Below are 24172 nucleotides of genomic sequence, written 5' to 3'. Positions count from 1 at the left end.
CCTTCCTGATCCCCCACTCCCATCCCCAATGTAGATGACTCTCCTGAGGTTCTTCCAGACTGAGGCTTATGGCAGTCCCAACCTCATTAACTGCTGTGTGGCAGGGACAACTTGCTGATTCACTGTCCCCCCTCCCAACCCTCTCTGCCAGCATGAATGGGTGGGTGAGCAGGGCATGGTAAAGTTCCTTGGAGCCTATGTGGAGGGAAGGGCCATCTTTGCCTCTTAACTGACTAGCTTTGCCAGGTGCCTCAGCACCCCTGCCCCCAGAACCACCTTTGTCCTGTGGCAACAGATACTGGCCTGGCATTAATGTCACACTCAGAGAAGTTCCAGATGTTGCCCAGTCCCCTTCCTTGGTCTAGTACTGGATCCCGGTGCCCAACTGTCTCCACTGGCCTGGCCTAACTACCTATGGCCTTGACCCACATAGGGTTTTATGAGGCAGCAAGGGTCCCAGCCCTCCACCCTAATGTGGATTTGCTGGGTGCAATGTGGCCATCTATTCACTAAGACAGTCATGTGACCCATCCTGGGTCAGTCAGGCATCCCCACACATGGCAGATGTGCTCCCCGAGGCTCTTGCTTCAGTGGATCCAATGCAGCAGACACCAGGGGCCTTTGAAGGTTAGATTCCAGCCAGGACAGAACACCCTCTCCTCTAAGTCTCACCCAGCAGCCTTGTCCTCCACAGAGTCCTCACCATATCTGAGAAGAACATTTCCCTTATGTCCCTAGCCTGCCCCTGCTGTGTGCAGAGGGGAACCCTACAATTGGGGTGTTCCAGGTCTCCAGAACCCCAAGAGCATTTCCCAGGGATCAATTGGCATCTCTGGGGTAGGAGTTTCCCATCTCCAGAAAGAAGCCAGAGTAAAGCCACAGAGCTCTGGCTGTACCTCCGGCACCCACACGAAGGACCCTCCCTGCTGTCCTGTAAATACAGCTGAGAGAAGCCTGGGGCACAGGGCCCTTTGGAGTAGTCTGTCTGTCCAGCGTGAGTCTCATACATTCTTGTGTTACATTTGATGTGTTTGTGTTGCATGAATAAGGAATTGGGAGAAGAGTTAGAGAGCAGCCTCAAGCCATACTATAATCTCACATCCCCCGTCCTGGCCTATCCACCTGCGGGGTGGAGCCCCACCTCAGGACGCTCGGCTGACCTCTGCACTCCTGTGGCCTCTGGAGTCTGAGCATGGGACGGGGATTTCTAGGCAGTTTGGGTATTTTAAGTTGCTGAACTCCTGGACTTCGCTTTAGACACCTTTTACATTTCCGTGAAACACACAGAATGTAAATTAGCCATTTATTGGTTGGTTGGTTGGTTGGTTTTCTTCAAGACAGGGTTTCTCTATGCATCTTTTCTTGTCCTGGAACTCACTCTGTAGACCAGGGCTGGCCTTGAACTCAGAGATATATCTGCCTCTGCCTCTTGAGTACAGTCTAAAGATTCTTGTACCACCACATCTGGCCACGTTTGAGGATACAGTTCAGCTGCATGTGTCTGCCGACAGAGATTTCCCCCTCCCCCACTGAAGCTCTGTTCAACACCAGCTCCCCCCTCAACCCCCATTCCCAGCCTCGGCCTTGACACTCCACTGTCTAACGCTGTCAAGTTAGGAACCTCATGGTGAGTGGAACCATACAGTGTCTTCTTTGCACTGACTTACCACATAGTGCCTTCACTGTTACAGGGTGTGCCAAAATTCCCTTTCCCCACAAGCAGAACCATGTTCTGTTGTGTGAAATGTTTGCTCCTCCACCTGTCCACAGATGGGCACACGGGTTGCAACACCACGGCATTGTGGACCGTTTCCAGAACAGCACCACGCCTTTCCCTTCCATGTGCAAGGCCCCATTTAATACCCCATCCCACTGTGTTTTGTCCTTGTGCATATGAACCTCACTCTTTAAAAGGGATGGAGATGAAGCAGTTGGTGGGTGGGGGAGGAACTCCCTGTCCCTGTTCAGGGATCTTCTGACCCCACTCTGACCCCCAGCTGCTCCTCACAGTGTGGGGAATGTGGCAAGATGAACAGCCAGGGTACTGACAGGTTCAGCCTACTGTCCTGCCCTACCCTACATACTCTTCCAAAAGAAAGGCTGGCTGAGGAAACAGACGTCCTGTGTCTTAGCCACATACTTTTCCTCCCTCCACCCAAGGTCAGAAAGAGGAAGGGGTCCAGTCTCCTAGTGGCCCAAGAAGCAGAATCAGCCTGTCACTCTTTGTCATCCTGAGTAAGAAGTGCCAAGCAAGCCCTGTCTCAGCCTGTGTCTTATGGGGCACAGTCTTTGAGGCCATTAAGAGTTTCTCCTTGCTGGTTCTTCTCTCCTTTCTTATTTGGTTTTTGGGGCGGGGCTGGGACAACATCTAGTCCTAAAGGACTCTCAGTGACGTTGGAAGACTGCCGTGGACAAGGTTGAGGTCCAAGAGGAATGAATGGATTACACAGCAGGCCTAGGACTGTAAGAGTCACAGAAAAAAGGTAGGAGATGGAGTGGATACAGCAGACCTGTCAGTCCCAAGACACCCTACCTCCACTAGCCCAGTGCCTAACACCTGGGCATTGTCTGTGAGTGGAGGAGACTGGGCAAGGAGCCTTGGAGCCCGGCGGGCACAGGGCATCAGCGTCCACAGGGCTGTGCCCTTCTCCGAGTCCCACCCCTTTGGTTTCCTCATGGTCCCAGCCTCTCTGTCACCCTCCCAGCTCTGCAAACTTGACTTTTGCTTTAAGTCTGCCTAACCAGCTCCTCGTGCATTCTATCCCCACTCAGTGCTGTGTCTGGTTGGAAAGTATCTTCTGGGGATCTGGCCCTCAAATACAAGTGAAGATTTCCGGTTTGGGGACTCTGTCCTGTTGCCCTAGCACACCTTTGGTCCAGCTCGTTCCAGGAGGCTCAAGCTGAGTCTGGACTTCTTGATCTAAGCACTAACATGGAGCCTTGAACCGTGACAGTGTGTGTTTCCTCCGGGCCTGTCCCTTTCCTGTGTTTTTTGTGGCTTCTCTGTCCCCCAGACATGGTGTGTGCTGAGGCTCCAGCTCCGTCCCGCACTGCTGCACATCTATGCATGTCTCCTGGCTGCCGTGAGGTCCCTGTGCAGGGTCTTCAGGCTGTCTGGGTTGTGACAGTGACATAAGCCATTTTTTCCCAGCGGATCCAACGATGTCCTCAACATCGCTCACACGAGCTGGTGCGTTACTCCTTTAAACAGCAACAATACCCAACGCCATGGAAACCAGGTCAGAGAAAATGAATACCCTACTGCTGGCCAAGAGGAAAAAAAAACAAACCTCCTGTCAACCCCTGCAGCCTTCCTCACAGGCAGGAGCCTGCAGATCACCTTGGCAACCTAGGGACAGGCCTCCACACGCTCAGTGGACTGGCTGAGGTGACGGGTGACTGCCAGCCCCAACCCCCTGATTTCCGTAGGCATCTCTGCCTTTTGCCTCCAGGGACTCCTTTCTCCAGAGTACTAACTAACCCACATCCATTTTCAATGCCCCCCCCCCCACTCTCAGACCCATCCTCTTTAAGCAGTCTTCTAGGGATAGAGGGAGGTGTCACAGTAGTCCAGGAGCAATGGGACCTGGCACTGTCCCCCCAGGCCACATACCTATGCTCCAAATATCTCTTCTGCAGATGTCCAGTCTCCAGGATAAAAGGGGAAAGGGTCAGCCTAATGACCGCCCAAGGTGTAGTTTGTCCTCCCACAATGAAGTTTTAGGATTTTGATGGTGCTTACTGGTAAAACAAGGTGTTTTCTCCACAGGCCACTGGGAAAGGCAGGCATGAGCCCCAGGCGGAAGGAGCTGTACTGCGGTCTTAAATGGCAGGATGGGAAACTTTGAACACTTGGGGTCTCCTGTGCCCGTTTTCATTTCTCTGTATTTCCGCATCTCTCAGCTCTCCACTGCACATTTCCCAGAAGAGCCATCCTGCCCTCTCCATCCGGTTTCCCTTTCACGATTTCTGATACCTGTGATCAACCTTAGTCTGGGAACAGGACATGGAAGTTTCTAGAGAGGAAACATTGCACAAACCCTGAGCACCAAGATGAAACCCCCCAGACGATCTTGTCCTATCCTGTCCAAGTTGTCATGGATCCACCATGCATATGACGCCCACCGACTTACCTCACTGGGTTTCAAAGACTGTCTCAGAATTCTAGTGCTTGTGTTCGGTGGGGTCACAATGTCTGATCCGCGTCAATTACCTCATTGTACCTCATTCCATGGGCTCAGGGTCATCGAATGTCAACCCCATAGGAAAGGTGATCACAACCCAGCGGTATCTGGGAGGAGGCAGAACACATTATGTAGCTTGTATTTGTAGTACGAGTTGTTCATCATAATCGCTCACTATGCCTAATTCATTAACCTTATCATAGGCCTGTCTATATAGAGAAACGTGGCCCTGGGGTAGATACTGTTATTATTACAGGCAAGCTTATATGACCATCACGATGGCTCATCTTGACCATCAGCTTGGAGGGAGTTGGAGTCACCTAGGAGATGACAGCCGAAGGCATTTCTGGAGAGATTTAACTGAGGAAGGAAGGGCCACTCTGAATATGACAGCACCATCCCATGGGCTAGGACCGGATCAAAAGAGAACAGGAAGAAAGCTGGCTGAGGACCAACCTTTGTTTCTCTTGGTTTCCAACTCATACATGTGACCAGCTACCTCCTGCCCCGTTGTCAGAGTTACAACCTCCACCACCATGATAGACTACAGCCTTAAACAGAGCGCTGTGATAAAACCCTTCCTGCCCAAGTTTCTTATGTGGCAGCATCAAGGAAAGTAGACAATGATGGGGGTGTGTAACCCTACACACACACACAGACACACACCAGGGAAGACTTGGAGACACAGCTGGGTACAAAGTATATCTGTGGCCTTGCATGTGGCTTGGTTTCAGAAGGAGGAGGAGGAGGAGGAGGAGGAGGAGGAGGAGGAGGAGGACCTCAGAATGCCCCTTGTGCAGGAAAACAGTCTATTGTAATCTCATAGGAAAGACCTGCATGCTTCAGGGCCATCGTCTTCTCCCTACACCAAGCAGCTGAAATCGCTGGAGACCCATCCAGAAACCAAGGGGAAAGCCAAACTCCTGACCCTTAGGTCTTTCTCTGGCTGTCCCTCCTTAGACCACTGGGGCTGTTTTATGGAGATCACTGTGGGTGCTCCCCACCCCCAGAGTCTGAGCTGTGAGGAATTGCTTTTACCTCTTGAGTTACCGGGCCTCCAACCCTAGGCTCGCCCTCCCTCTTCCTTGCCTTCTCCAGCTTCCTTGCCAAGGTTAAACCCCAGGTTCTTTGTCTTTTCAATCTTCCCATCAATAACGTCAGCAATGCCTCAAGGCTTGGTAAACCTGAAAGTACCACACCTGCCCTCAAGCACCTCTGGAGAAGCCACACAAACATTTGGGCAACGCACTGCAAACAGACACTTGGCCTCACTGAAGGTCACCGTCAGATTTTTCCACCCTGAACTCAGAGCTTGTCCCAGGCCCCATATCCAGGTCAGAATTCATGGGGAAGAGACAAATGGCTACATCCTGCATGTACACTCAGATGCCAAAGTCCACACCTCACAGGTCATCCAAGGCCACTGTCCCTGGCCAAGTCCTCTGTTTCACTGTCCTGTGTCATTGTCCTCTGCAAGTGGCTTGCTTATGGTTTCCTATCTCAAGTGCCCATCTTAAAAAAAAATTATTCATTATTAACTGTATTCGTACGAGTGCTTTGTGTGTGGGTGTGTCTGCATCTCACGTGTGCAGAGGTCAGGAGAAGGTGTCAGATTCCCTGGCACTGAGTTACAGATGGTTGTAAGGTGCTAGGAACTGACCCTGAGACCTTCAAAAAGCACATCTCTGATTGCTCTTAACCACTGAGCCATCTCTCCAGCCACTCGGTTGTCTGTCTTCTTAGAGCCATTGTCCTGGAAAGAAGGTGTGCCTGACATCTAACCCCAGGGCTTCCAGCATCCAACAATGCTGCCACAGCGGGTACCTCATGAGCCTTTGGGGGACCATTTGATCCTGGACTTCCTGGCACAAAGAATACTTGGGTTAACCTGTCTCTTCTCACCTTGACCTTGGCAGGTGTCTTGCTGCGTGTCACCATTTCTTGGCAGTCTGGAACATGCTAGCTCATAGTCACTCTCAGTTCTTATACATTGTAGAAACCTGTGTATATGTTTCCCAGATGACTAAAGAGGAAAAAAAAAAAAAAAAAAAAAAGGCAACCCCAGCAGTCTGCTGTGTGCAGAACTGGTAGTCGATGCAAGCTGCCACTAAACATCTGTCATGGAAGTCGCAGTGCCCTGTGCAGCCCTGCGGAGAGCCCAGTGGTAAAGCCTAAGGCTGGCTCCAGGCCTTGCTGGGGACCAGGGGCTGCGCTCTCCATATCTCTACAGGGCAGAGCTTCCCAGACTCTGCCAATGGACACAGTCAGAACGCTGTTGATCTCTGTGCTTGTTAAATGTGTCCTTGTTGTTGTTGTCGGCCCCACCCCCAGGGTCTGAGCGGGAGACCCAAAGTTTACCTGTGGGCGCTTTAGTCCCCAAATTTCTATGTTGATGGTTTGTGGTGTTGTGGCTTAGGGGAGGTAATTGGGATAAATGCTCTCACAAAGGAAGGGTTCCCTGAGGCCTTAGTGACTTTATAAGAAGAGGAAGGTACCAGGGCCTGAGCTGGCACACTTGGCTGCCTGCATCAAGTTACAATGACCTTATGATGCAGGAGGAAGGCCCTGGAGGGAAGCCAGCCATCTTGCTCTTGGACATCCCAGCCTTCAGAACCATCAGCCCAATAAACCATAAACCATTAACCAGCCTCAGCGATCAAAGAAGCCTATAGGAAAGCAGCACCCCAGTCTCAGGCAAGAGAAAACGAACTGTCACTCCCCAGGCGCCCCGTACCTCTGATGGAACAGCAAAGAGCTGACATTCATCCTCAGGTCTGTTCATCCTAGAGGAAGCATGGGGGACTTCAGACTTGTCTTGCCAGGGCAGAAGTGCAGTCCCAAGCAGGTGTTCCTAAGCAACGCTCTGACTAGGTTGTGATGTTCCTTCTTGGCCCTTGCTGCCCCTGTGGACACTGATCTTGTCCTGTGTGCATCTGTCTCCACCTACCTCACAGTCCTGCAGCACAGGTTAGGGGCACAGGCATTCAAAGACCTCACAGTCCTCGGGTTCGGACCATTGAGCAAGACCATCAGCTGCAAGTACCCATGATTCCTCACCACAACTGGCAAGGTAGAGCTCAGTGGTAGAGCACTTGCCTAGCACATGTAAGGGCCCGAGTTTCCAAAGATAAAAATAAAAAAATAAAAATAAGTAAGCTCACAGCTATTGTGTATTGCTGGGCGGGACTACAAAATTGTGTACCCACTATGAAATTTCGTACGAAGGTGCTTTTCGCTGCTGTCAGAAGCACAGTGACCAAAAGCACAGTGGGGAGGGAGGAGTTTGTTTTAGCTTACAGTTCACAGTTCATTATGAAGGGAAGACAGGGCAGAAACTTAAGCAGAGACCATGGAGACTCCTCTGGCTTCCATATACCACCCAGGACTATCTACCCAGGGGTGGTACCACCCAAGTGGGCTGGTTCCCCCCACATCAACTGTCAATCAAGAAAATGCCTATGGGTAATCTGATGTAGGCATCTTCTCAGTTAAGGTTCCCTCAGTCTAACTGACTTCAGTTTGTGTCAGGCTGGCAGAAACTTACCAGCAGAGGAGAGTACTAAAATAAACAAAGAAGCCAAAACCCTTAAGTGTCGAACTATGCTATGACCCAGCCATGCCATGCTAAGCCAGTACAAACATAGATGGTTTTTGTACGTCCACGTTTCTAGCTACCCTGTTCATGACAGGTTGGATGTGGGATTAGACTAACTGTCCACCAATGGATGGATGGATAAGGAAAATCTGGCTCCATGTACCCAGAGGGATTTCATTTGGCTGCAAAGAAAGATGAATTCATGACGTTTGCAGCAAAATGAATAGAACTGAATGTTATCTTAGGTATTCATGCCCAGAAAGACAGATACCACAATTCTCTCATGTATGCATCCTAGATTTAATTTCTATATGTGTGGTGTGTGTGTATGTGTATATATGTGTGTATGTGTAATATGTGTGTGTATATATATATGTGTTTGTATATATATGTGTGTATATATGTATGTGTATGTGTATGTGTATATGTGTGTATATATGTGTGTGTATATATATGTGTGTGTATATATGCGTTTGTGTATATGTATATGCATGTGTATGTATATATGTATGTGTATATGTGTTTGTGTGGATATATATGTGTGAGTTTAAGTGTGCATATATAAATATGTGTGTATATATATGTGTGTATATATGTGTATATATATGTATATGTATATATGTATGTGTATATGTGTGTGCATATATATGTGTGTATATATGTGTGTGTATATATATGTGTGTGTATATATGTGTGTATATATGTGTGCGTATGTGTGTGTGTGTGTGTGTGTATTCAAACTAGAGAGGGGAAGTGGCGTCTTCTGGGAAGAGTTGGGGCAGGGAGATGACAATACACCAATACCTGAGACTTGAAAGAGGAAGAAAGCCATGTGGAAGGAAAGGAGGGGGAAGGGGAGAGAATAAACAAGACGATGTATGAAACTCTTACAGGGGAGCCTATTATTTTATGTGCTGTTGTTAAAAAATGAAAAATAACAGTTAAAAGACCTAAAAGCTGAAATCCTAATAGTTTTCCCACTACAAACAGGAAGCCTAGTGCCCTGGAATCAGGGTTGGCTGGTCACGAGTAAACACATATCTACCGGTATGTGTGCAGACGCGTTTCGATCCGTTTTGTCCTGGGCCACCTCTCCAGAACCCAGACACCTCCTACTCATGTCCAGTGTCTCCAGAGTCTCCACCTCTCTCAGTGGGAGCTGAGGGGCCCAGCTTGCTTTGTTGATTTGTTGCTCTGTTAAGTGGTCCCTGCTGGCTGATCGGGCCACTGTCCTGAGAGGCAGGGGTCCCTGCCCAGGTCTACTCTGACAACAGGGGCAAGTGCCTCTGGGCAGATGGGATGCTGTCAAGATCAAGACCAGGCAGCCTTTGGGTGGACTTGCCCACTGAGCTCCAGGCCCAATCCTGGGGATTCCTGGGTCTTAAGCCTCCTTTCTTCTGTCATCCCAAACCTGGGCTGTGACTCCTGCTTCAGCAGCTTCAGAAGTAAGGTGGGCCCGAATAAGCCAAGGTAAGTGACCAGGCTGGAGAAGTCCAGTTTTCTTGATTGCTTCAGAAGCCACCAGGCAGATACCATACAAACAAAGCATGAAGTTGAGAGAGACAAAGCAAGCAGGGCAAAGAGGCCCTTCGGTACTGAGTGGAGTGGAAGAGCCAGAGGGTGCCTTGTCCAGCTCTCAGTAGTACAGAAAGCCACGCTTCGCCTCAGAGGAACATCCAGGTAGTATCATTCATGGCTCAGGGTACCAGGCCCATTCCCACTTAACCTCAGAGCTTGTGCAGAACTCCAGGCTCTGTGTGTTTTGATTTAGGTATGGAAGGTAAGACCGTGGCAAGGCCAGGGTAATTATAAACAACCGAAGGGCTCCAGCCCAGCAGACAGGACTTCCAGCCCCATGGTCCACACAGGAAAACCAACCTTCCAGGACCATCACACTTCCAGGACAGGTGTGATGGGAAACAAAACGTGGTCCCCATTCGCCAGTCAGAGTGCTATGTCATCAAGGCACCACACTGGCACAGGGTGGCACAACCCTGTGCTCCCTCCCCTGCTCTGGGTGAGGGGTCCCCCAGTCATTTGCTCACATCTCCAGAGTGCATGCCAGGTGTCTTCTTCCTCCTCAAATGCCAAGACATCACCACAGAAGCCAACAGAAAACAAGATACTGGAAGAAATAGTTTCCAGGGATCAATGACACAGAACCGCTTGGGGAAGATGGAGTTTCAGGAGGGTGCTAGGTACCAGCCCTCCTAGGTGGGCATATGCTGTCAAGGGCAAAGCCAGGCAGGCTTTGAGAGGACTTGCTCACTGGGTCCTCCCCACTCTCTGCCTCTGTGGACACAGCAAGCTTCTCCTCTAGGATCTGGGAGGAACGATACAGTCACTACTGGCACAGGACATTTATGGAGGACCAATGCTCAGGAGGGGCCCAGGCACCAGGTTTGCCTGGATCCAGGTTTGCCTCTGGGGCGGCATCTTCCACTGGGTCTGGGCCCCAAGATTTTCTTTGGTGTTGACTCAATGAAAGAGAGGATATGACTGCTCTTAGGTATGGTTGAGGGGAAGGTTTTATTATTATTATTATTATTATTATTATTATTATTATTATTATTAGTGTAGATAGGAGGGAGACAATAGCTGGAGGCATCTGGAAGGGTCCAGACGGAACATGGCCAGCACAACAGACTGAGCCATGAGAGGAGAGAGAGAAGGGGGAGCAAGAGGGGAAGAGAAGAGAGAGGGAGACAAAAGAAGACTAAGAGGACAAAGAGAAGACCAAGATGGGAGAGAGAAGGGTGGGAGGAGGCACAACACCAAGGGAAAGAGAACAAAGAGAAGAGGCAAGAGAGTCCAATGGTTAGCTTATATAGGAATGAGAAGGCTAAGAGGAGCCAGGCACTCTAGATGCTGAGAGATACTGGTGCAAGTGTCAGCTCTGAGAGGTTTATGGGCACCTCAGCCACTCATCCTTCACATGGATGACATGTTTGCCAACACCTAAGGCCTTTCGGAAAGGCTCTGGCTAGATGGACGGAGGTCAGTGGGTCGACAGGCTGGGAAGGGATTTTCCTACCCTCTGCAGAGCCCTACTAGGAACGGGGCAAGAAGTTAGGACTCCCAGGGGTGAGGGGTACAGTGGTAAGCTGCTCAGGTGGGAGAGACAAAAATACTAGCCCTGGGACAAACCAGAGGAGCACATCAGAAGACTAAAGGGACCCTGAGATGCCTAGTGTCCTTGAGTGCCCTTCAAAACATATGAACTGGGAAAGGCAGGATGGAACAGGTGAATCCCTTGTGGGGGTGAGGTATAGTAACAGCGGTGCATGCTGCCCCCGTCCCCCGCCTTGTGCCTTGTTCCCTCTCTAACGCCAGCCTACACCACCCCCATCTGCCCAGAAAGTCTTCCTCCGTTGAGAAATCAATTCTGATGAATTCTGAATCAGTTTTGATTAATACCTGCCCGGTGCTAATTTTTCCTCTCACACAGGAAACCACGAGGAAGGGAGGGAGGGAGACACAGAAGTTTAGTTCCAAACTGCCGCCTTCCTAGCCTTTGGAGAATCATCTGTCCCCTTTCCAGTCTGGCCTTAAGAACACATCTTACTTTCTGATGAGGTGTGAAGGAACGCAAACAGAAGGAGTCACACACATGCTATTCCCACTCTCTCCACACTCGTCTCCCCTTTAATGGGGCCTGCTTCCGGCAGGCCCTCTCAGGGTCAGTCCCAAGGTCCCAGCCAGCCCTGCGTCCTATCTGTTGTCTGGAAGCAGCTTGGGGACAGACAGGGTGGGCCAATTGGCAGACAGCAAGGGAATGGGCAAAGTGCCCAGTCCTCCAAAGGCCCCACCTATCAGCCCTGAGTAGTAGGGGCTGGGTCCTTCCGCTGCCTGTGTCTAAAGCACCCGTCCTATTCAACTGCCCCAGGACACTGCTGGACCAGAGTGGTGAGCCCCTGAGGCAGGAGGCTTCGGGACCACGAGTCGTGTTTTCTCGCTTTAACTTTCCAGCTCGCTGAATATTTTGAGATTTTTTTTTTCTGTAATAAAAGTAAGTGGCGTTCAACTGACCAACGGTTTCCTAGAGCCAGGCATTCTTGCATCTGGCTGGCCCTCTCAGGGATCAAGTAAGGGTCAAGGGACAACCACTGCTGGCTGCACATCGAGTGCCCGGCATAGCAGAGCGATCAGTCTAGGGCCACCAGCCCCAGAGCCCCACGCCGAGAGTCCCGCGGCTCTATTCCACCCTGCTGCGCCCGAAGGGGGCACTGAGCACCCACGGGGCACCGTTCCCACCACGAAGCCCTCCCCGGGGAGAGGTCCCGAAGCAGACTCGTTCTCCTGGTCGGTGGGCCATAAGCAGTATCGCCTGTGCCCGGCAGGGGGCGTCGGCAGTCTCGGGCGGCTTGTTGAGCCCGGACCCTGACGTCACCGCCCGCGGTAGCCATGGCGACGGCCTCACCGGCGCGCGCGTCAGAACCTCCAGTCTCTTGGCAACCGCCCGATCTCCGCTCCCCCTCGGCAGGCACCGGGCCGCGCGTCGCTCTGGCGTCAAAACGACGTCAATGGGCTGTGCCTGCCGCGGGGGGCGGGGTGGGGCGGGGTTTGCGCGGGGCGGGGCCGGGGCGGGGCGGGGCGTTGCCGCGTGCGGCCGGCGGCGGCGGGGCGCTGACATGCGGCGCGGCCCGGGCGGCGGCGGCAGCGTTGGCGGCGGCGGCGCGAACGGCGGGCGCCGGAGCAGAGCGAGCAACCGAGCGGGTGGCGTCCCGGGTCGGGCACACAGAGGACGGCGGAGGTGAGCAATGGCGCGAGTTCGGGTCTCCGAGGCCCCGCAGGTGCGCGCATAGGGTCGCGGACAGGACTCCAGCCCCACGGGCTCCCCATTGTTGCGGGTCGGCGCCCGGAGGCGGGTCTGCGAGCGCCCGGTTGAGAAACCTGTCCTGAGGGGCCGAGCGCTGGCTCTAGTGGACGAGAGCGCGGTGAAAGCCCGGGACCCGAGGGTGTCCAGGGGCTGGCGTGGGATCGACCGCGGGTGGACTGCTGGCGCGCGCGCCCGGCCAAGACCGGGGGTCGGGGGGCGCGTGCTTGGGGGCTTGCACTGACGGAACCTGGGATCGAGGGGGCGCGCGCGTGGGGGAGCGGGCTGGGAGCCAGAGATCCGAGGGCTCATGCTGAGGGATTCGGGGTAGAGGGGTGCGTGCGTGGGGACTTTAGCGGAGGGCACACAGTGTCATGGAATGAGCGAGTGTGTGTGGGGGGTGTGTGTGAGCTGCGATCCAGGGTCGGGGCCACAGTAGGAGCCTCGGGCTGGAGGAACACAGGGTCGAGGACGCACGCGTGGTGGCCTGTGGGACATAGCTTCGGTGGCCGGGCTTGGCGGGGGAACGGGATCTGGCAGGGGTCGGTACGGTGTTGAGCGCACTCCTCGCTGACCCGCAGGTGCGGCCCGAAGCCATGGTGATCATGTCGGAGTTCAGCGCGGTCCCCTCAGGCACCGGCCAGGGCCAGCAGAAGCCCCTCCGAGTGGGCTTTTACGACGTGGAACGGACCCTGGGCAAAGGCAATTTTGCAGTGGTTAAGCTGGCGCGGCACCGAGTCACCAAAACGCAGGTGCGCGCGCGTTGTGTGTGTGTGTGTGTGTGTGTGTGTGTAGGGAGACTAAGCCAGGGGGTGGACCCCTGTGCTGATTCAGTCCTGCAGAGTTGATTGTCACAATTGTAAACGATGAGTGTTTAGTCTGGTAAAGGGGAAAAAAGCATTGTATTATGCTTCTGCATAATTTGTACAATTACTAGGGAACAGCTAAGATAATAATGACCAGCAACCGCCCCCTCCGAGAGAGAGAGAGAGAGAGAGAGAGAGAGAGAGAGAGAGAGAGAGAGAGAGAGAGAGAGAGAGAGAGAGAGAGAGAACACGAGAGAACGAGAACAAACAACAGAAATGAGCAGCTCTTTGTAAAGCTAGCTGGCAAATTCAGAGCTTTAATCTAACTTCTGTCCCTTGAAATAATGTTAAGGGCTACTTTTACTTTTTCCCAACTTCTCGTGACCTCTTGAAGACATCAAATGTTTGAGAAATTCAAATGAGGTTACTAGAAGGTTTATTAACCCCCCCCCCTTCTTTCTAAAATCTGTAGGTTGCAATAAAAATCATTGACAAGACACGGTTAGATTCTAGCAATCTGGAGAAGATCTATCGGGAGGTCCAGCTCATGAAACTTCTGAACCACCCGAATATCATCAAACTTTACCAGGTGAGCCAGAGGAGCCTTGACACCCCGTGGACACGTTGATTTTCATGGGCCACACCCTGAGCCTTCTTGGGTCCCTAAAGGTAGTTCAGGGTTTCCGATGTTGTGTGGGAACCGAACCATGGAGTCCAAAGTAACTAGATTGACCTTCACGAGGCTGTGCAGCTTTATTTATTGACTGTTAGTCTCTTGCTGTGGCTTCTACTTGATTTTGCCACGTTCGAGTTTTCTGTAGTATTGTAATCTGTTTCAGTTTTGGCTGAGGTCTGTTGACAAAGTCCTGTCACTGTGAGGATAACCATATGTATGTACTGTCAGGCTTGAGCGGAGGACGAACTTGGGCAAAACTCGAAACTTCCGCCTTTGCGGATGATTGCTAAACGTTCAAAAAGCAGCTGTTCTTTCCCGGGTCTCCTCAGTGTATCTCTGGGATGCAGCGGCCCTTGTCTCCCAAGTGCCCAAAGTGCTGAGGGGAAGACAGGGAGATAACTTTAGCCCTAGGAACTTACCATTTAATCTGGGCTGAGGACGTGCCTCACCCGTTTGTCTGTCTGTTGTTTCCTGACGATCTTCCTCAATCTGCCTAGTGATAACTGTCCACTTGTGCCGCTGTGAAATAGCTCCATGTGTAGAGGAGCCAGGCCTTGTGGAAGTTTGTTCTGTCTGCTCCTGTTGGTGTGTTAAGTCCTATCAGTGACTCTGGGGATCCTCCCGAGCCTGAGGTGACTACTAGGGACGGTTGGGAAAGCTGTGTGTACGATTCAGGAGGGGAAGGAACTGTAATTTAAAATTACCCCTGGCCAGTCCTTCTCAGAACAAAGGCAGACAAGTCTTTGGAGCTTGTGTTTGGCCCCGTCGTGACAGCTCCCTCCGAATCTCTTAAGCACAAAGCCCAGGGCTGTGCGCTCAGGGGTGGTGGTGCCTTATTTCGGTCTTTAAATTGTGCTCGAAGACAGGAGTCCTCCGTGGCCAGTGCTTGAGAGGGGGCTGGGAAGGGTTGGCTCCTGTGCTCCTGCCTGTTTGTGGACAACAGCCTAGGCTGCCTTAGCATCCTCTTCCTACCTTGCACTTGCCCACGGGTTCGGAGGCGTACCTCCCAGCAACATACCAGGTGATGGATGTCCGAGCGGAGATTTTACCTCCCGTCTTCAGTGACTCAGCTTTCAGGATTGGGTGGGCTGGTGAGGCCAGTTGGTCCTCTGGTGTCTAACATTCATTCAGCTGCCCCCCCCCCCCCCCCGCGTCCCCAGAGTCCTGCTGAGGCATCCCATTCTCTCCTTTGGGTGGGGGTGGGGAGTGTTTGTCTGGTTGCATCTGTTGAGATAGGGTCTTGCAATGTAGCTGCTCTAGCCGGCCCTGGTGTTTGTTCTCTGTGTCCTGGTGGCCTTAGACTTGTGACAGTCTCCTGCTGTGGTCTCTTGAGGACAGATGTCTGCCACCACAGTTGGCTTATTTTGGGTCTTAAAAGGTTAAAAGATGTAGACTCTTAAGTTCCTTTCCCTTCCCCCTTTGCTTCTGTCAGGAAAAGGCGTAAGCAGAGGTCTTTTGCTGCACTGTGTGTGTGTGTGTGTTGGGGGGGTAATGGCTGAATTTTTAGATGAATTGCTATGGTTTTTAATAACACTTTTCTTAGTAAAATTTATGACTCAAAAAGCTTCTTCAAAGTATCTTCTAAAATAATAACAGTATGTCTTAAACCCAAAGAAATCTTTCTTCCTATTGGGGTACAGTTTTCTTTCTTTATTTGTATTGAGACAGTTTCACTACGTAGACTGACCCGGCTAGGACTTGCTATGTAGACCAGGCTGGCCTTGACTTCCAGTAATTGTGCCTGTGCCTCTTAAATGCCAGGATTACAGGTGTGTGCCACCATACCCGGCTCCTCTGGCATATTTAACCTCTGCATATGCATAAGTGTATTTTTGATTTGTTTCAGAACCAAGAAGAACTGAATCTTTGTTGCTTGGTTGTGGCTTAATTTTTTTTTTTTTTTAAATAGCAAAGTTAGCGATCAATAAATGAACTCTGAAGGTGTGTGTTGACATTGACCGTTACTGTTGACACAGGCCAGGTACTGCAGTGTACAAAGAGCAGTCCCCTGTATCTTGCCTGGCAAGGCGGTGTTCTTAAGGCTTAATGTCTTGTTAATAAAGCCCGCGGGGGTGGGGTATTTGTACTGATCACTCAAGTTGCTTTGGGTTTTGTCCATGGGGCTTCTGAAAGGACACTCCGAGGATTCTGGCACCCGTGGCCTCGGGAGCTTCCAGGAGTCATGCAAGCCAAATGCTTCCCTGTACAGTCCTGTTTGTGGCTCTCTCCCTTTTAAGAGGAGGGTTTCCAGGACAGACAGGACCAGGGGATGGTGGGGGTTGGGGGGAGACTTCTCCCAAGGAGTGTAAAGTTGCTTGGGGTTCAAGTGTGACTGTCATGGCTTCTATGTGAGCCTTTCTCCTCCCCCTAAGTTTTCCCTTCTCTTGTTGCTTCAGGTTATGGAGACAAAGGACATGCTCTACATCGTCACGGAGTTTGCAAAAAATGGAGAAATGTTCGGTGAGTGGCGTACGTGGTAGCATTAGGTGAAACCTGCCTTCTTGTGTGTGCCTACATCTGCACTGGCTCTCGGCATTGTCTTTGCCCCGGCCCCCAGGTAGGCTCAGCGTCTTCTGATGTGACTTTGTTTTGTCGTCCCTCAGACTATCTGACTTCCAATGGGCACTTGAGCGAAAACGAGGCTAGGAAGAAATTTTGGCAGATTCTGTCAGCCGTGGAGTATTGCCACAACCATCACATAGTCCACCGGGACCTCAAGACAGAGAACCTGTTGCTGGACAGTAACATGGACATCAAATTGGCTGGTAAGAATGTGTGGCGAGGGGAGGGCCTTGTGGGGCGTCGGTTCCAGCGCGCCCTGCAGCCACGGTGCCTGCCAGGCCCAAACTGATACCAGTGCCTCTTCCTTTGCCTCACAGATTTTGGATTTGGGAATTTCTACAAGCCAGGAGAGCCTCTGTCCACGTGGTGTGGGAGCCCCCCCTATGCAGCTCCCGAAGTCTTCGAGGGGAAGGAGTATGAAGGTCCCCAGCTGGACATCTGGGTAGGAGCCTTTTTGGACCCTGCTGCCTGCCATTCCTGGAGCCGGCAAGCAGGGTACCAACATGGGCTGTCTGGTCCTTCACAGAGCCTCGGCGTGGTTCTGTATGTCCTGGTCTGCGGCTCCCTCCCTTTTGACGGACCCAACCTGCCTACGCTGAGACAGCGGGTGCTGGAGGGCCGCTTCCGCATCCCCTTCTTCATGTCCCAAGGTGGGTGAGCAGGGTAAAGCTGGTCTGGGCGGTGGCTTTAGGGAAGAGGTGGTGGGCAGGTCCTGGCACTGCCTGCCCAGCTGTCTAGCTAGCGAGCAGTCAAGTCAGGACTCAGGACTGGGCGATCAGGCTGCAAGAGAAATTCAACCCATAGGTGAATTTCCCAGTGCCCTACTTACTTACAGGTGACACAGGAACCTCGCCCTGCCTCCTCTAAGCCTGTCATCTCAGCAGTGCTCCCACTAGCCAGGGCCTTCACCTTTGAAACACCCCAAGATGCCAGCCCCTCTCACACACAAGGCTTTCCGTTTTATAAAGATGCCCGGCCTCACGTGCACCACACTAGGAGGGAGAGTTTAAATGGTTCTCTCCAGAGGGTACTTAGAGAGATAGAGTGTCTTCTCTGGGTCTGGTCCCCCAACATGGTGGCTCTTCTCTGAAGCAGGGGGAAAGACTAAAATGGCAGCTTCAGGCTTCTTGACCGTCTTGTGGGTGGTGGTTTCTGCCCGTGTAACGAGCTCTCTGTGGGAATAGGAGTCAGTCCCCGGGCTCAGTGCCCTGTCCTCAGTGTGAGCCCTTCACTCCCACAGACTGTGAGACGCTGATCAGACGCATGCTGGTAGTGGACCCCGCCAAGCGCATCACCATCGCCCAGATCCGCCAGCACCGATGGATGCAGGCTGACCCCACCCTCCTGCAGCAGGACGACCCTGCCTTCTCCATGCAGGGCTACACCTCGAACCTAGGCGACTACAACGAGCAGGTGCTGGGCATCATGCAGGCCCTCGGCATCGACCGGCAGAGGACAATAGAGGTGGGCATGCATAGCCGCGATGCTGGTGGGATCGGGTTTCTCGGGTTTACCCTTGCCTGTGGAGTTAAAATGGAGGGGCAGTCTAGTTTAAGGGCCAGCTTTGTCTTGGCTGCCTGAGAGTTACTTGGAGTAGTCTGACAGGGAAACCTAGTGGTCAGTGAGGCTGAGGCCTCATTCTGACTCTACCCCCCCCCCCCAGTCTCTGCAGAACAGTAGCTACAACCACTTTGCGGCCATTTACTACCTCCTGCTCGAGCGCCTCAAGGAGCATCGAAGCACCCAGCCCTCCTCCCGGCCCACTCCTGCGCCTACCAGACAGCCCCAGCTCCGCAGCTCAGACCTCAGCAGTCTGGAGGTAAGGCTGAGCTCCCTGTGCTTAGACATGTCACTGACTCAGGGCTGTCCCCGGACCTCATTGGAAGCCTAATAGTGCTTTGGCCACAAGCTCTGGGTAATAGAGGGGCTGTGGGGAGTGGAGTGTGGGGGTAGCTATGGCTACACACACACACACACACACACACACACACACACACACACACATTTCACCTGCATGTGCATGTGACCTCACAGATAAAGACTGAGCCTCTAGGATCAGCCAGCTGCCACTGGTATCCAACCCTGGATGTACTCCCTAACAAGCCATCCTCCTCTCTGGCCCCAGGTTCCTCAAGAAATTCTCCCATGTGACCCTTTCCGGCCCTCTCTGCTGTGCCCACAGCCCCAGGCCTTGGCTCAGTCTGTCCTGCAGGCCGAGATAGACTGTGATCTCCACAGCTCACTTCAGGTGTGTGGGTGCTGGTCCTTTGTGGGTTCCTCGCTCTCCTCTGGTGGCTGTGTTCCACCAGGATCCATTCGTAGAGTCCCGGAAGTGACCAGCTTTCGTCCCTCCCTTGCAGCCCTTATTGTTCCCCCTGGATACCAACTGCAGTGGAGTGTTCCGGCACCGATCCATCTCCCCCAGCAGCCTGCTGGATACAGCCATCAGCGAGGAGGTCAGGCAAGGTCCCGGCCTGGAAGAGGAGCAGGAGGTCCAGGAACCCCTGCCGGGCAGCACTGGCCGGAGGCATACGCTGGCTGAAGTCTCCACCCACTTCTCCCCGCTCAACCCTCCGTGTAAGTCCAGAGAGACGCAGCAGCCAGGGTGAGGGCCAAGATGACTTGAAATGGGCCCTTAGCCTGGCAGCCTCCCTCAGGTTGTTTTGTTTTGTTTTTAGTGACCCATGGTTTATACTTGAGCATGAATATACTCATTTCAGTGACAGGCCACCCCTTAACTGTCCCAGGCACTGGACGGCAGGTGTTTTGCCTTGGACTCTTCCTGTTCTGGGGTCTGAGCCTCGCCGGTTAGCTTGCCATCTGCCTTTGCACCTATGGGCTCATAGCCAGGGCCTCTAGGCTCTGATGGCCTAGATTAAGCTCGAATTGGGGAATAGCATACCCCAGGCTCCCCTCACTAGATAGACCAAGTACCTTGTCCCTCGGGCTGTACGTTGGGGTGTGAGGTCTCCTGCTCAAGCCCTTGATCTTCCCACAGGCATAATTGTCTCCTCCTCTGTCGCCGCGAGTCCCTCAGAAGGAACTAGCTCCGACAGCTGCCTTCCCTTCTCTGCAAGTGAAGGTCCTGTGGGGCTTGGTGGTGGCCTGGCCACCCCAGGGCTGCTCGGCACCAGCTCTCCAGTCAGATTGGCCTCACCCTTCTTGGGATCACAGTCAGCCACCCCTGTGCTACAGACTCAGGCAGGTCTGGGCGCAGCTGTCTTACCTCCTGTCAGCTTCCAGGAGGGACGGAGGGCATCAGATACCTCGCTCACTCAAGGTAAGGTCCCCTTCCATGCTCATTCCTCCTGCCCCAGGGGGTGCTGCTGTCCCAGCAGGCCATCTCTGTCCATCCGTGCCCCTCAGACAAGCTGGAGGTGCAACCCCAGTCCGAGGCAACCTGACTCACAGGGTGGGCTCAGTCCTGGCCCTGAGTACAAGGGACAAACCTTTCTGGGTAACAAGCAGGCTGGCCAGGGTCAAGGAAGGGATCTTTACAAACAATCCCATGCCTGCTTTAGATTTTTCTATGCTGCTCAGGGTCAGGGTACCCGTGAGGCCCTCTGTGTCTGGGTAGTCTAGGCAGCCTCCAGAGCCCAGTGCACCGCATGCTCTCTCCTCCGCAGCCCACCCACACACACCTGTGGGGTTGGGGGACCACAGCCCCAGACCTAGAAAGAAGACTGGCCATGGAGGAGGTGTGGATGTTGGGGTTAGAAGCTGGCAGCTGCCACACGGTCCCTGTAGGGAGCCTTGGCCATTAGCTGCCCAGTTCTTTCCTTCCCTCCTCCTCAGGGCATGGAGACTCCAGCAGGCTGAAAGCTGTCAGCCATAACCTAGAGCCAGGCCTGCCAACTAACCCCCTGCAACTTGTCTCCACAGGGCTGAAGGCCTTCCGGCAGCAGCTGAGGAAAAACGCGAGGACCAAGGGGTTCCTGGGCCTGAACAAGATCAAAGGATTGGCCCGTCAGGTGTGCCAGTCCTCCAGCCGAACTCCCCGGGGAGGGATGAGTACCTTCCACACCCCAGCCCCAAGCTCAGGCCTGCAGGGCTGCACGGCCAGCAATCGGGAGGGCAGGAGCCTGCTCGAAGAGGTGCTGCACCAGCAGAGGTAGGCCTCCCATCCCATTCCTGTGTTCTGGGTGAAACAAGCATTTCCTGTGTGCTGAGATGTCTCCTGTCATATGGTTCCTTAGGGACATTTTTGTGGGGAGGGGTGCTGGGGGGGGGGTAGAGCAAGGAGGGGCAGTGGGTAGATTTAGTAACCCTTTGCGGGCAGAGGGCAATGGTGACCAAGACTCTTCCCGTTGAGCCTGACATCTCTGAGTTGCCGTAACAGCCAGGATGTGGGGCAGGATGGCTCAGGGATGTGTCACGTCACACACACACAGCTATGTGAAATACCATCTGCTGAGAGCAGCTTTGAGGTGGGTGGGCCCCACCTGGGCGGTGTAGAAAGCGGAGTGGGCAGAGCCAGCAAGGGTGACCGACCTCCTCCCTGTCTTTCTGTTCTCCAGGCTGCTCCAGTTACAGCACCACTCAGTCCCCTCGTCTGGCTGCCAGCAGGGACCCCAGCTGTCTCCCGTTCCCTACGTGCTCACCCCCTGTGACGGCCTCCTCATGTCTAGAATTCCCCTGCTGCCAACACCACTCCTCCAGGCTGGCATGTCCCCCGTGGCATCTGCTGCGCAGCTCCTGGATACCCACTTGCACATCAGCGCTGGCCCAGTAGCCCTCCCCACTGGGCCCCTGCCGCAGTGCCTCACCAGGCTGTCCCCAGGCTGTGATCCTGCTGGGCTGCCACAGGGGGACTGCGAAATGGAGGATCTGACCTCTGGCCAGCGGGGGACATTCGTCCTGGTACAGTGAAGGTGGTTCTGCCGCGCGCACGCGCACACACACCCCTGCCCCCAGCCGTGGCCAATTGACTCTTCCAAGCAATAATTTCAGAGTATGTGAAGATGGTTTCGGACTCAAAAGCCAAGAACTTTCTAGACGTGAAACAAGCAATATGTTTGGTGTATGGGCTTTTTAGGATTTTTGTTGTTTTGGGGGTTTTTTGTTTTTGTTTCTGTTTTCTTGCACTGAGTGACCTCAATGATAAGTAGGGACTGAAACTTTCTGAAGAAAAATAATAATTGAGAGTATGTCATGTGGGCGGGCGGATGGAAGGGAAGGACAGTGAGGGGAGAGAGGCCCTTGCGGCTGGGGTGAAGAGGAAGAAGAGGGGCCACGCTGCTTTTACCTACACTCCTGTTCACAGTTCGTCACGGTAACGTGATGAGCTTGGACATCCCTGGAGGGGGCAGCTCTTCCTGTGGCTCGTGCCTGTGTGTTGGTCGGCATTGTTTTAGGGCTTGGGTTCACAACTCTCCACTTCTGAAACACTCGTGCTTTAGACAAAAACTGTGAACTCGCTGCTTTCCGTGTGGGTTTCAGAATAGCCAACGGTCAGCCTAGGGGAAGACCTCTCACAGACTTCCCCGTCAGCCAGAGGACCGTCTCGTCGTGTCTCAACCTGAGACTCTAGCTGCTCAAGTCAGTTTGCTGGGCTTATTCAGAGGACTGGAAGGGGGTAAGGACCTGCAGGTGGGCACTCTGTCCCGTGGTCACATGGGCCAGAGCCCCTCACACCGCAAGGAAACCAAGAAGTTCCTTCTTGCCGCGTACCTCGACTCTGCTGCTAATTACCAGATTTTTACGCATTTCATTATCAGGGTCCTGCAAGAACACCTGACTTGGGGAAATTGTGCAATACCAAGGGGCTGTAACCAGAGGGACCCAGGCAGCCAGCAGGGCATCTTGGTTATGACTACCTTGCCCTCTGTCTGGGACCCTTCCTGGTGAAAGCCTGCCCCCCCCACCCCCACCCAGGCCTGGGCTCTGTCTGGCTTGCTTTCCAGGAATATGATAAGTATAGGTCAGTGTTTGTAAAGTTTCTTTTTAAAGCAAACGCTGTACATGTGTATAAATAGGAGACAGATGCTACTTATTTTTTTCTACTTTGTACACACTTTTGTGTTCCTGGCTTAAAAACCTCCCTTGGTCACATTAAGAAGTTGTCCCCATGTTTGTGTCGAAAGAGCCTCAGCCTGCCTACCTTCAGCACAGGGCAGAGGTGTCAGGAAAGGAGTGGCCCTACCTAACAAGTCTACCTGGGCAGGTAAGGCCCAGGCAACAGCTGTGCCATCCGAACACCTTCATTCTACGTCAGGGCCTCCCGGATGACTTCCACCGCCGCATCCCTCGCTGCCGCAGTATTAACCTGAGGTCATTAAGGGAGAGGAAAGGAGACACTTTCAAAAGCCAAAGATTGACCGAGTTACCTGAGACCAGGAAGAGGCAGTCCTCAAACCTGATGTCACAGCGCGGTCCTCCCTGTTGGCCCCACGGCCCATCCTATACCGCTTACTCTCAAGACAGGCGAAGGACCATTGTTTTGGGTCAGAACTGGTGCCCTCCATAGAACAAACCAAAAAGTGTCCCTCCTGCCGACTCACCTGATGTGTGGATCAGGGAAGCACCCAGTATCCTGGGCAGCCAGTCCTCATCTTCCACAGATCCTGTCCGGATACCACAGATCAAAGACCTGGGCACTGCTGTGTGTCAGAAGCGACAAGCACTTTACTTTCTGGCAATCTTTGTGTCTTCTAGTTGCTGTCGACCCTTTGGGGGACAGTGATGTCATGGTTTTTAGTTCTTGGGTTTTTTTTGTTTTTTTTTTTTTTGGCGTGTGTGCTGTGTTTTTGTAGATCCTCACAGCCCCGTACCGGACTGTAATAGAATCGCCTATTTAAAGACACTACGTGATCTGAGATGTATATAATGGTTTTTGTTTTGTTTTTCTGGTTTTTTTTTTTTTTTTACTATGAATTGTTTCATTTCTCATGTTAATGTGAGAGCCGTATGCCAAATGATTAGTTGATGTATTTTTTTTAATTTAATATTTAAATAAAATATTTGGGGGGAAATCTTGACTTTCCCTTGGTTCACCTCTGGGGGCCCATTTCTTTGAAACACTATTGGGAAGCCCCAACAAGCTGAGCTGTGTCCAGGCCTGCCAGAGTGTCCTGTCTTAGCCCAAAATCAACAACAGGCATTTCCTGGCTTCCCTCCTTCCACATGTACTCAGAATCCCTTTATAAGTTCTAGACGTTTTAAGCCTTTACAAGTTTTGGAGGAATTTCACAAAGGAAACGCCCTGCACTGAGTCTTTACTACCTTTGGGTAAAGACAACTCTTTGATATTGCCATGGAATGCAGCCCAGGATCCCTGCAGCAGGGAAGCACCATGGCATAAACTCCACAGATGATAATGAAACAGTCTATACCCAAAACTGGTCTCAGAGATGTTTATACAGAGATGTTCATAGAGCACTGTCAGAGGTCAAAGTTTAGGGACAAGCCTAGTCTCCGTGGATGAACAGATGGGAAAATGTGCTCCCTCCCTAGAGTGGAGCACTTAGCCTTCAAAGTGGAAGAAACCGTGGCCTGAGTGAGCGTCAGGGGGTACGCTCAGTGTGATAAGTCTGC

The 24172-nt window shown here is 52.7% G+C and overlaps 1 protein-coding gene across 1 annotated transcript; it reads left to right on the top strand.

Annotated features, from left to right (window-relative positions):
• The first annotated feature begins 12388 nt into the window (after positions 1 to 12388).
• SIK1 (salt inducible kinase 1) lies at positions 12389 to 23599 on the top strand. The gene is made up of 14 exons (XM_080938404.1): positions 12389 to 12532; positions 13177 to 13347; positions 13874 to 13990; positions 16474 to 16537; positions 16681 to 16842; positions 16957 to 17081; positions 17166 to 17289; positions 17880 to 18103; positions 18303 to 18458; positions 18765 to 18887; positions 19000 to 19216; positions 19638 to 19919; positions 20522 to 20750; positions 21157 to 23599. Exons 2-14 carry the CDS (start codon positions 13192 to 13194, stop codon positions 21506 to 21508), a joined length of 2331 nt encoding a protein of 776 aa, XP_080794530.1. The 5' UTR covers positions 12389 to 12532; positions 13177 to 13191; the 3' UTR covers positions 21509 to 23599.
• Positions 23600 to 24172: the final 573 nt, after the last annotated feature.

The sequence above is a fragment of the Micromys minutus genome (assembly GCF_963924665.1).
Source record: "Micromys minutus genome assembly, chromosome: 25".
NCBI lineage: Eukaryota > Metazoa > Chordata > Mammalia > Rodentia > Muridae > Micromys > Micromys minutus.
The sequence above is the reverse complement of the archived record's forward strand: the minus strand, read 5'-3'. Positions and strand labels throughout refer to the sequence as shown.

Excerpts from the sequence above, each read along its gene's own strand:
- SIK1 (XM_080938404.1), top strand. The coding sequence starts at position 13,192 with ATGGTGATCATGTCGGAGTTCAGCGCGGTCCCCTCAGGCACCGGCCAG. Across the intron at positions 13,991-16,473 it reads ATATCATCAAACTTTACCAG|GTTATGGAGACAAAGGACAT; the intron begins GTGAGCCAGAGG and ends TTGTTGCTTCAG. Across the intron at positions 20,751-21,156 it reads GAGGTGCTGCACCAGCAGAG|GCTGCTCCAGTTACAGCACC; the intron begins GTAGGCCTCCCA and ends TCTGTTCTCCAG.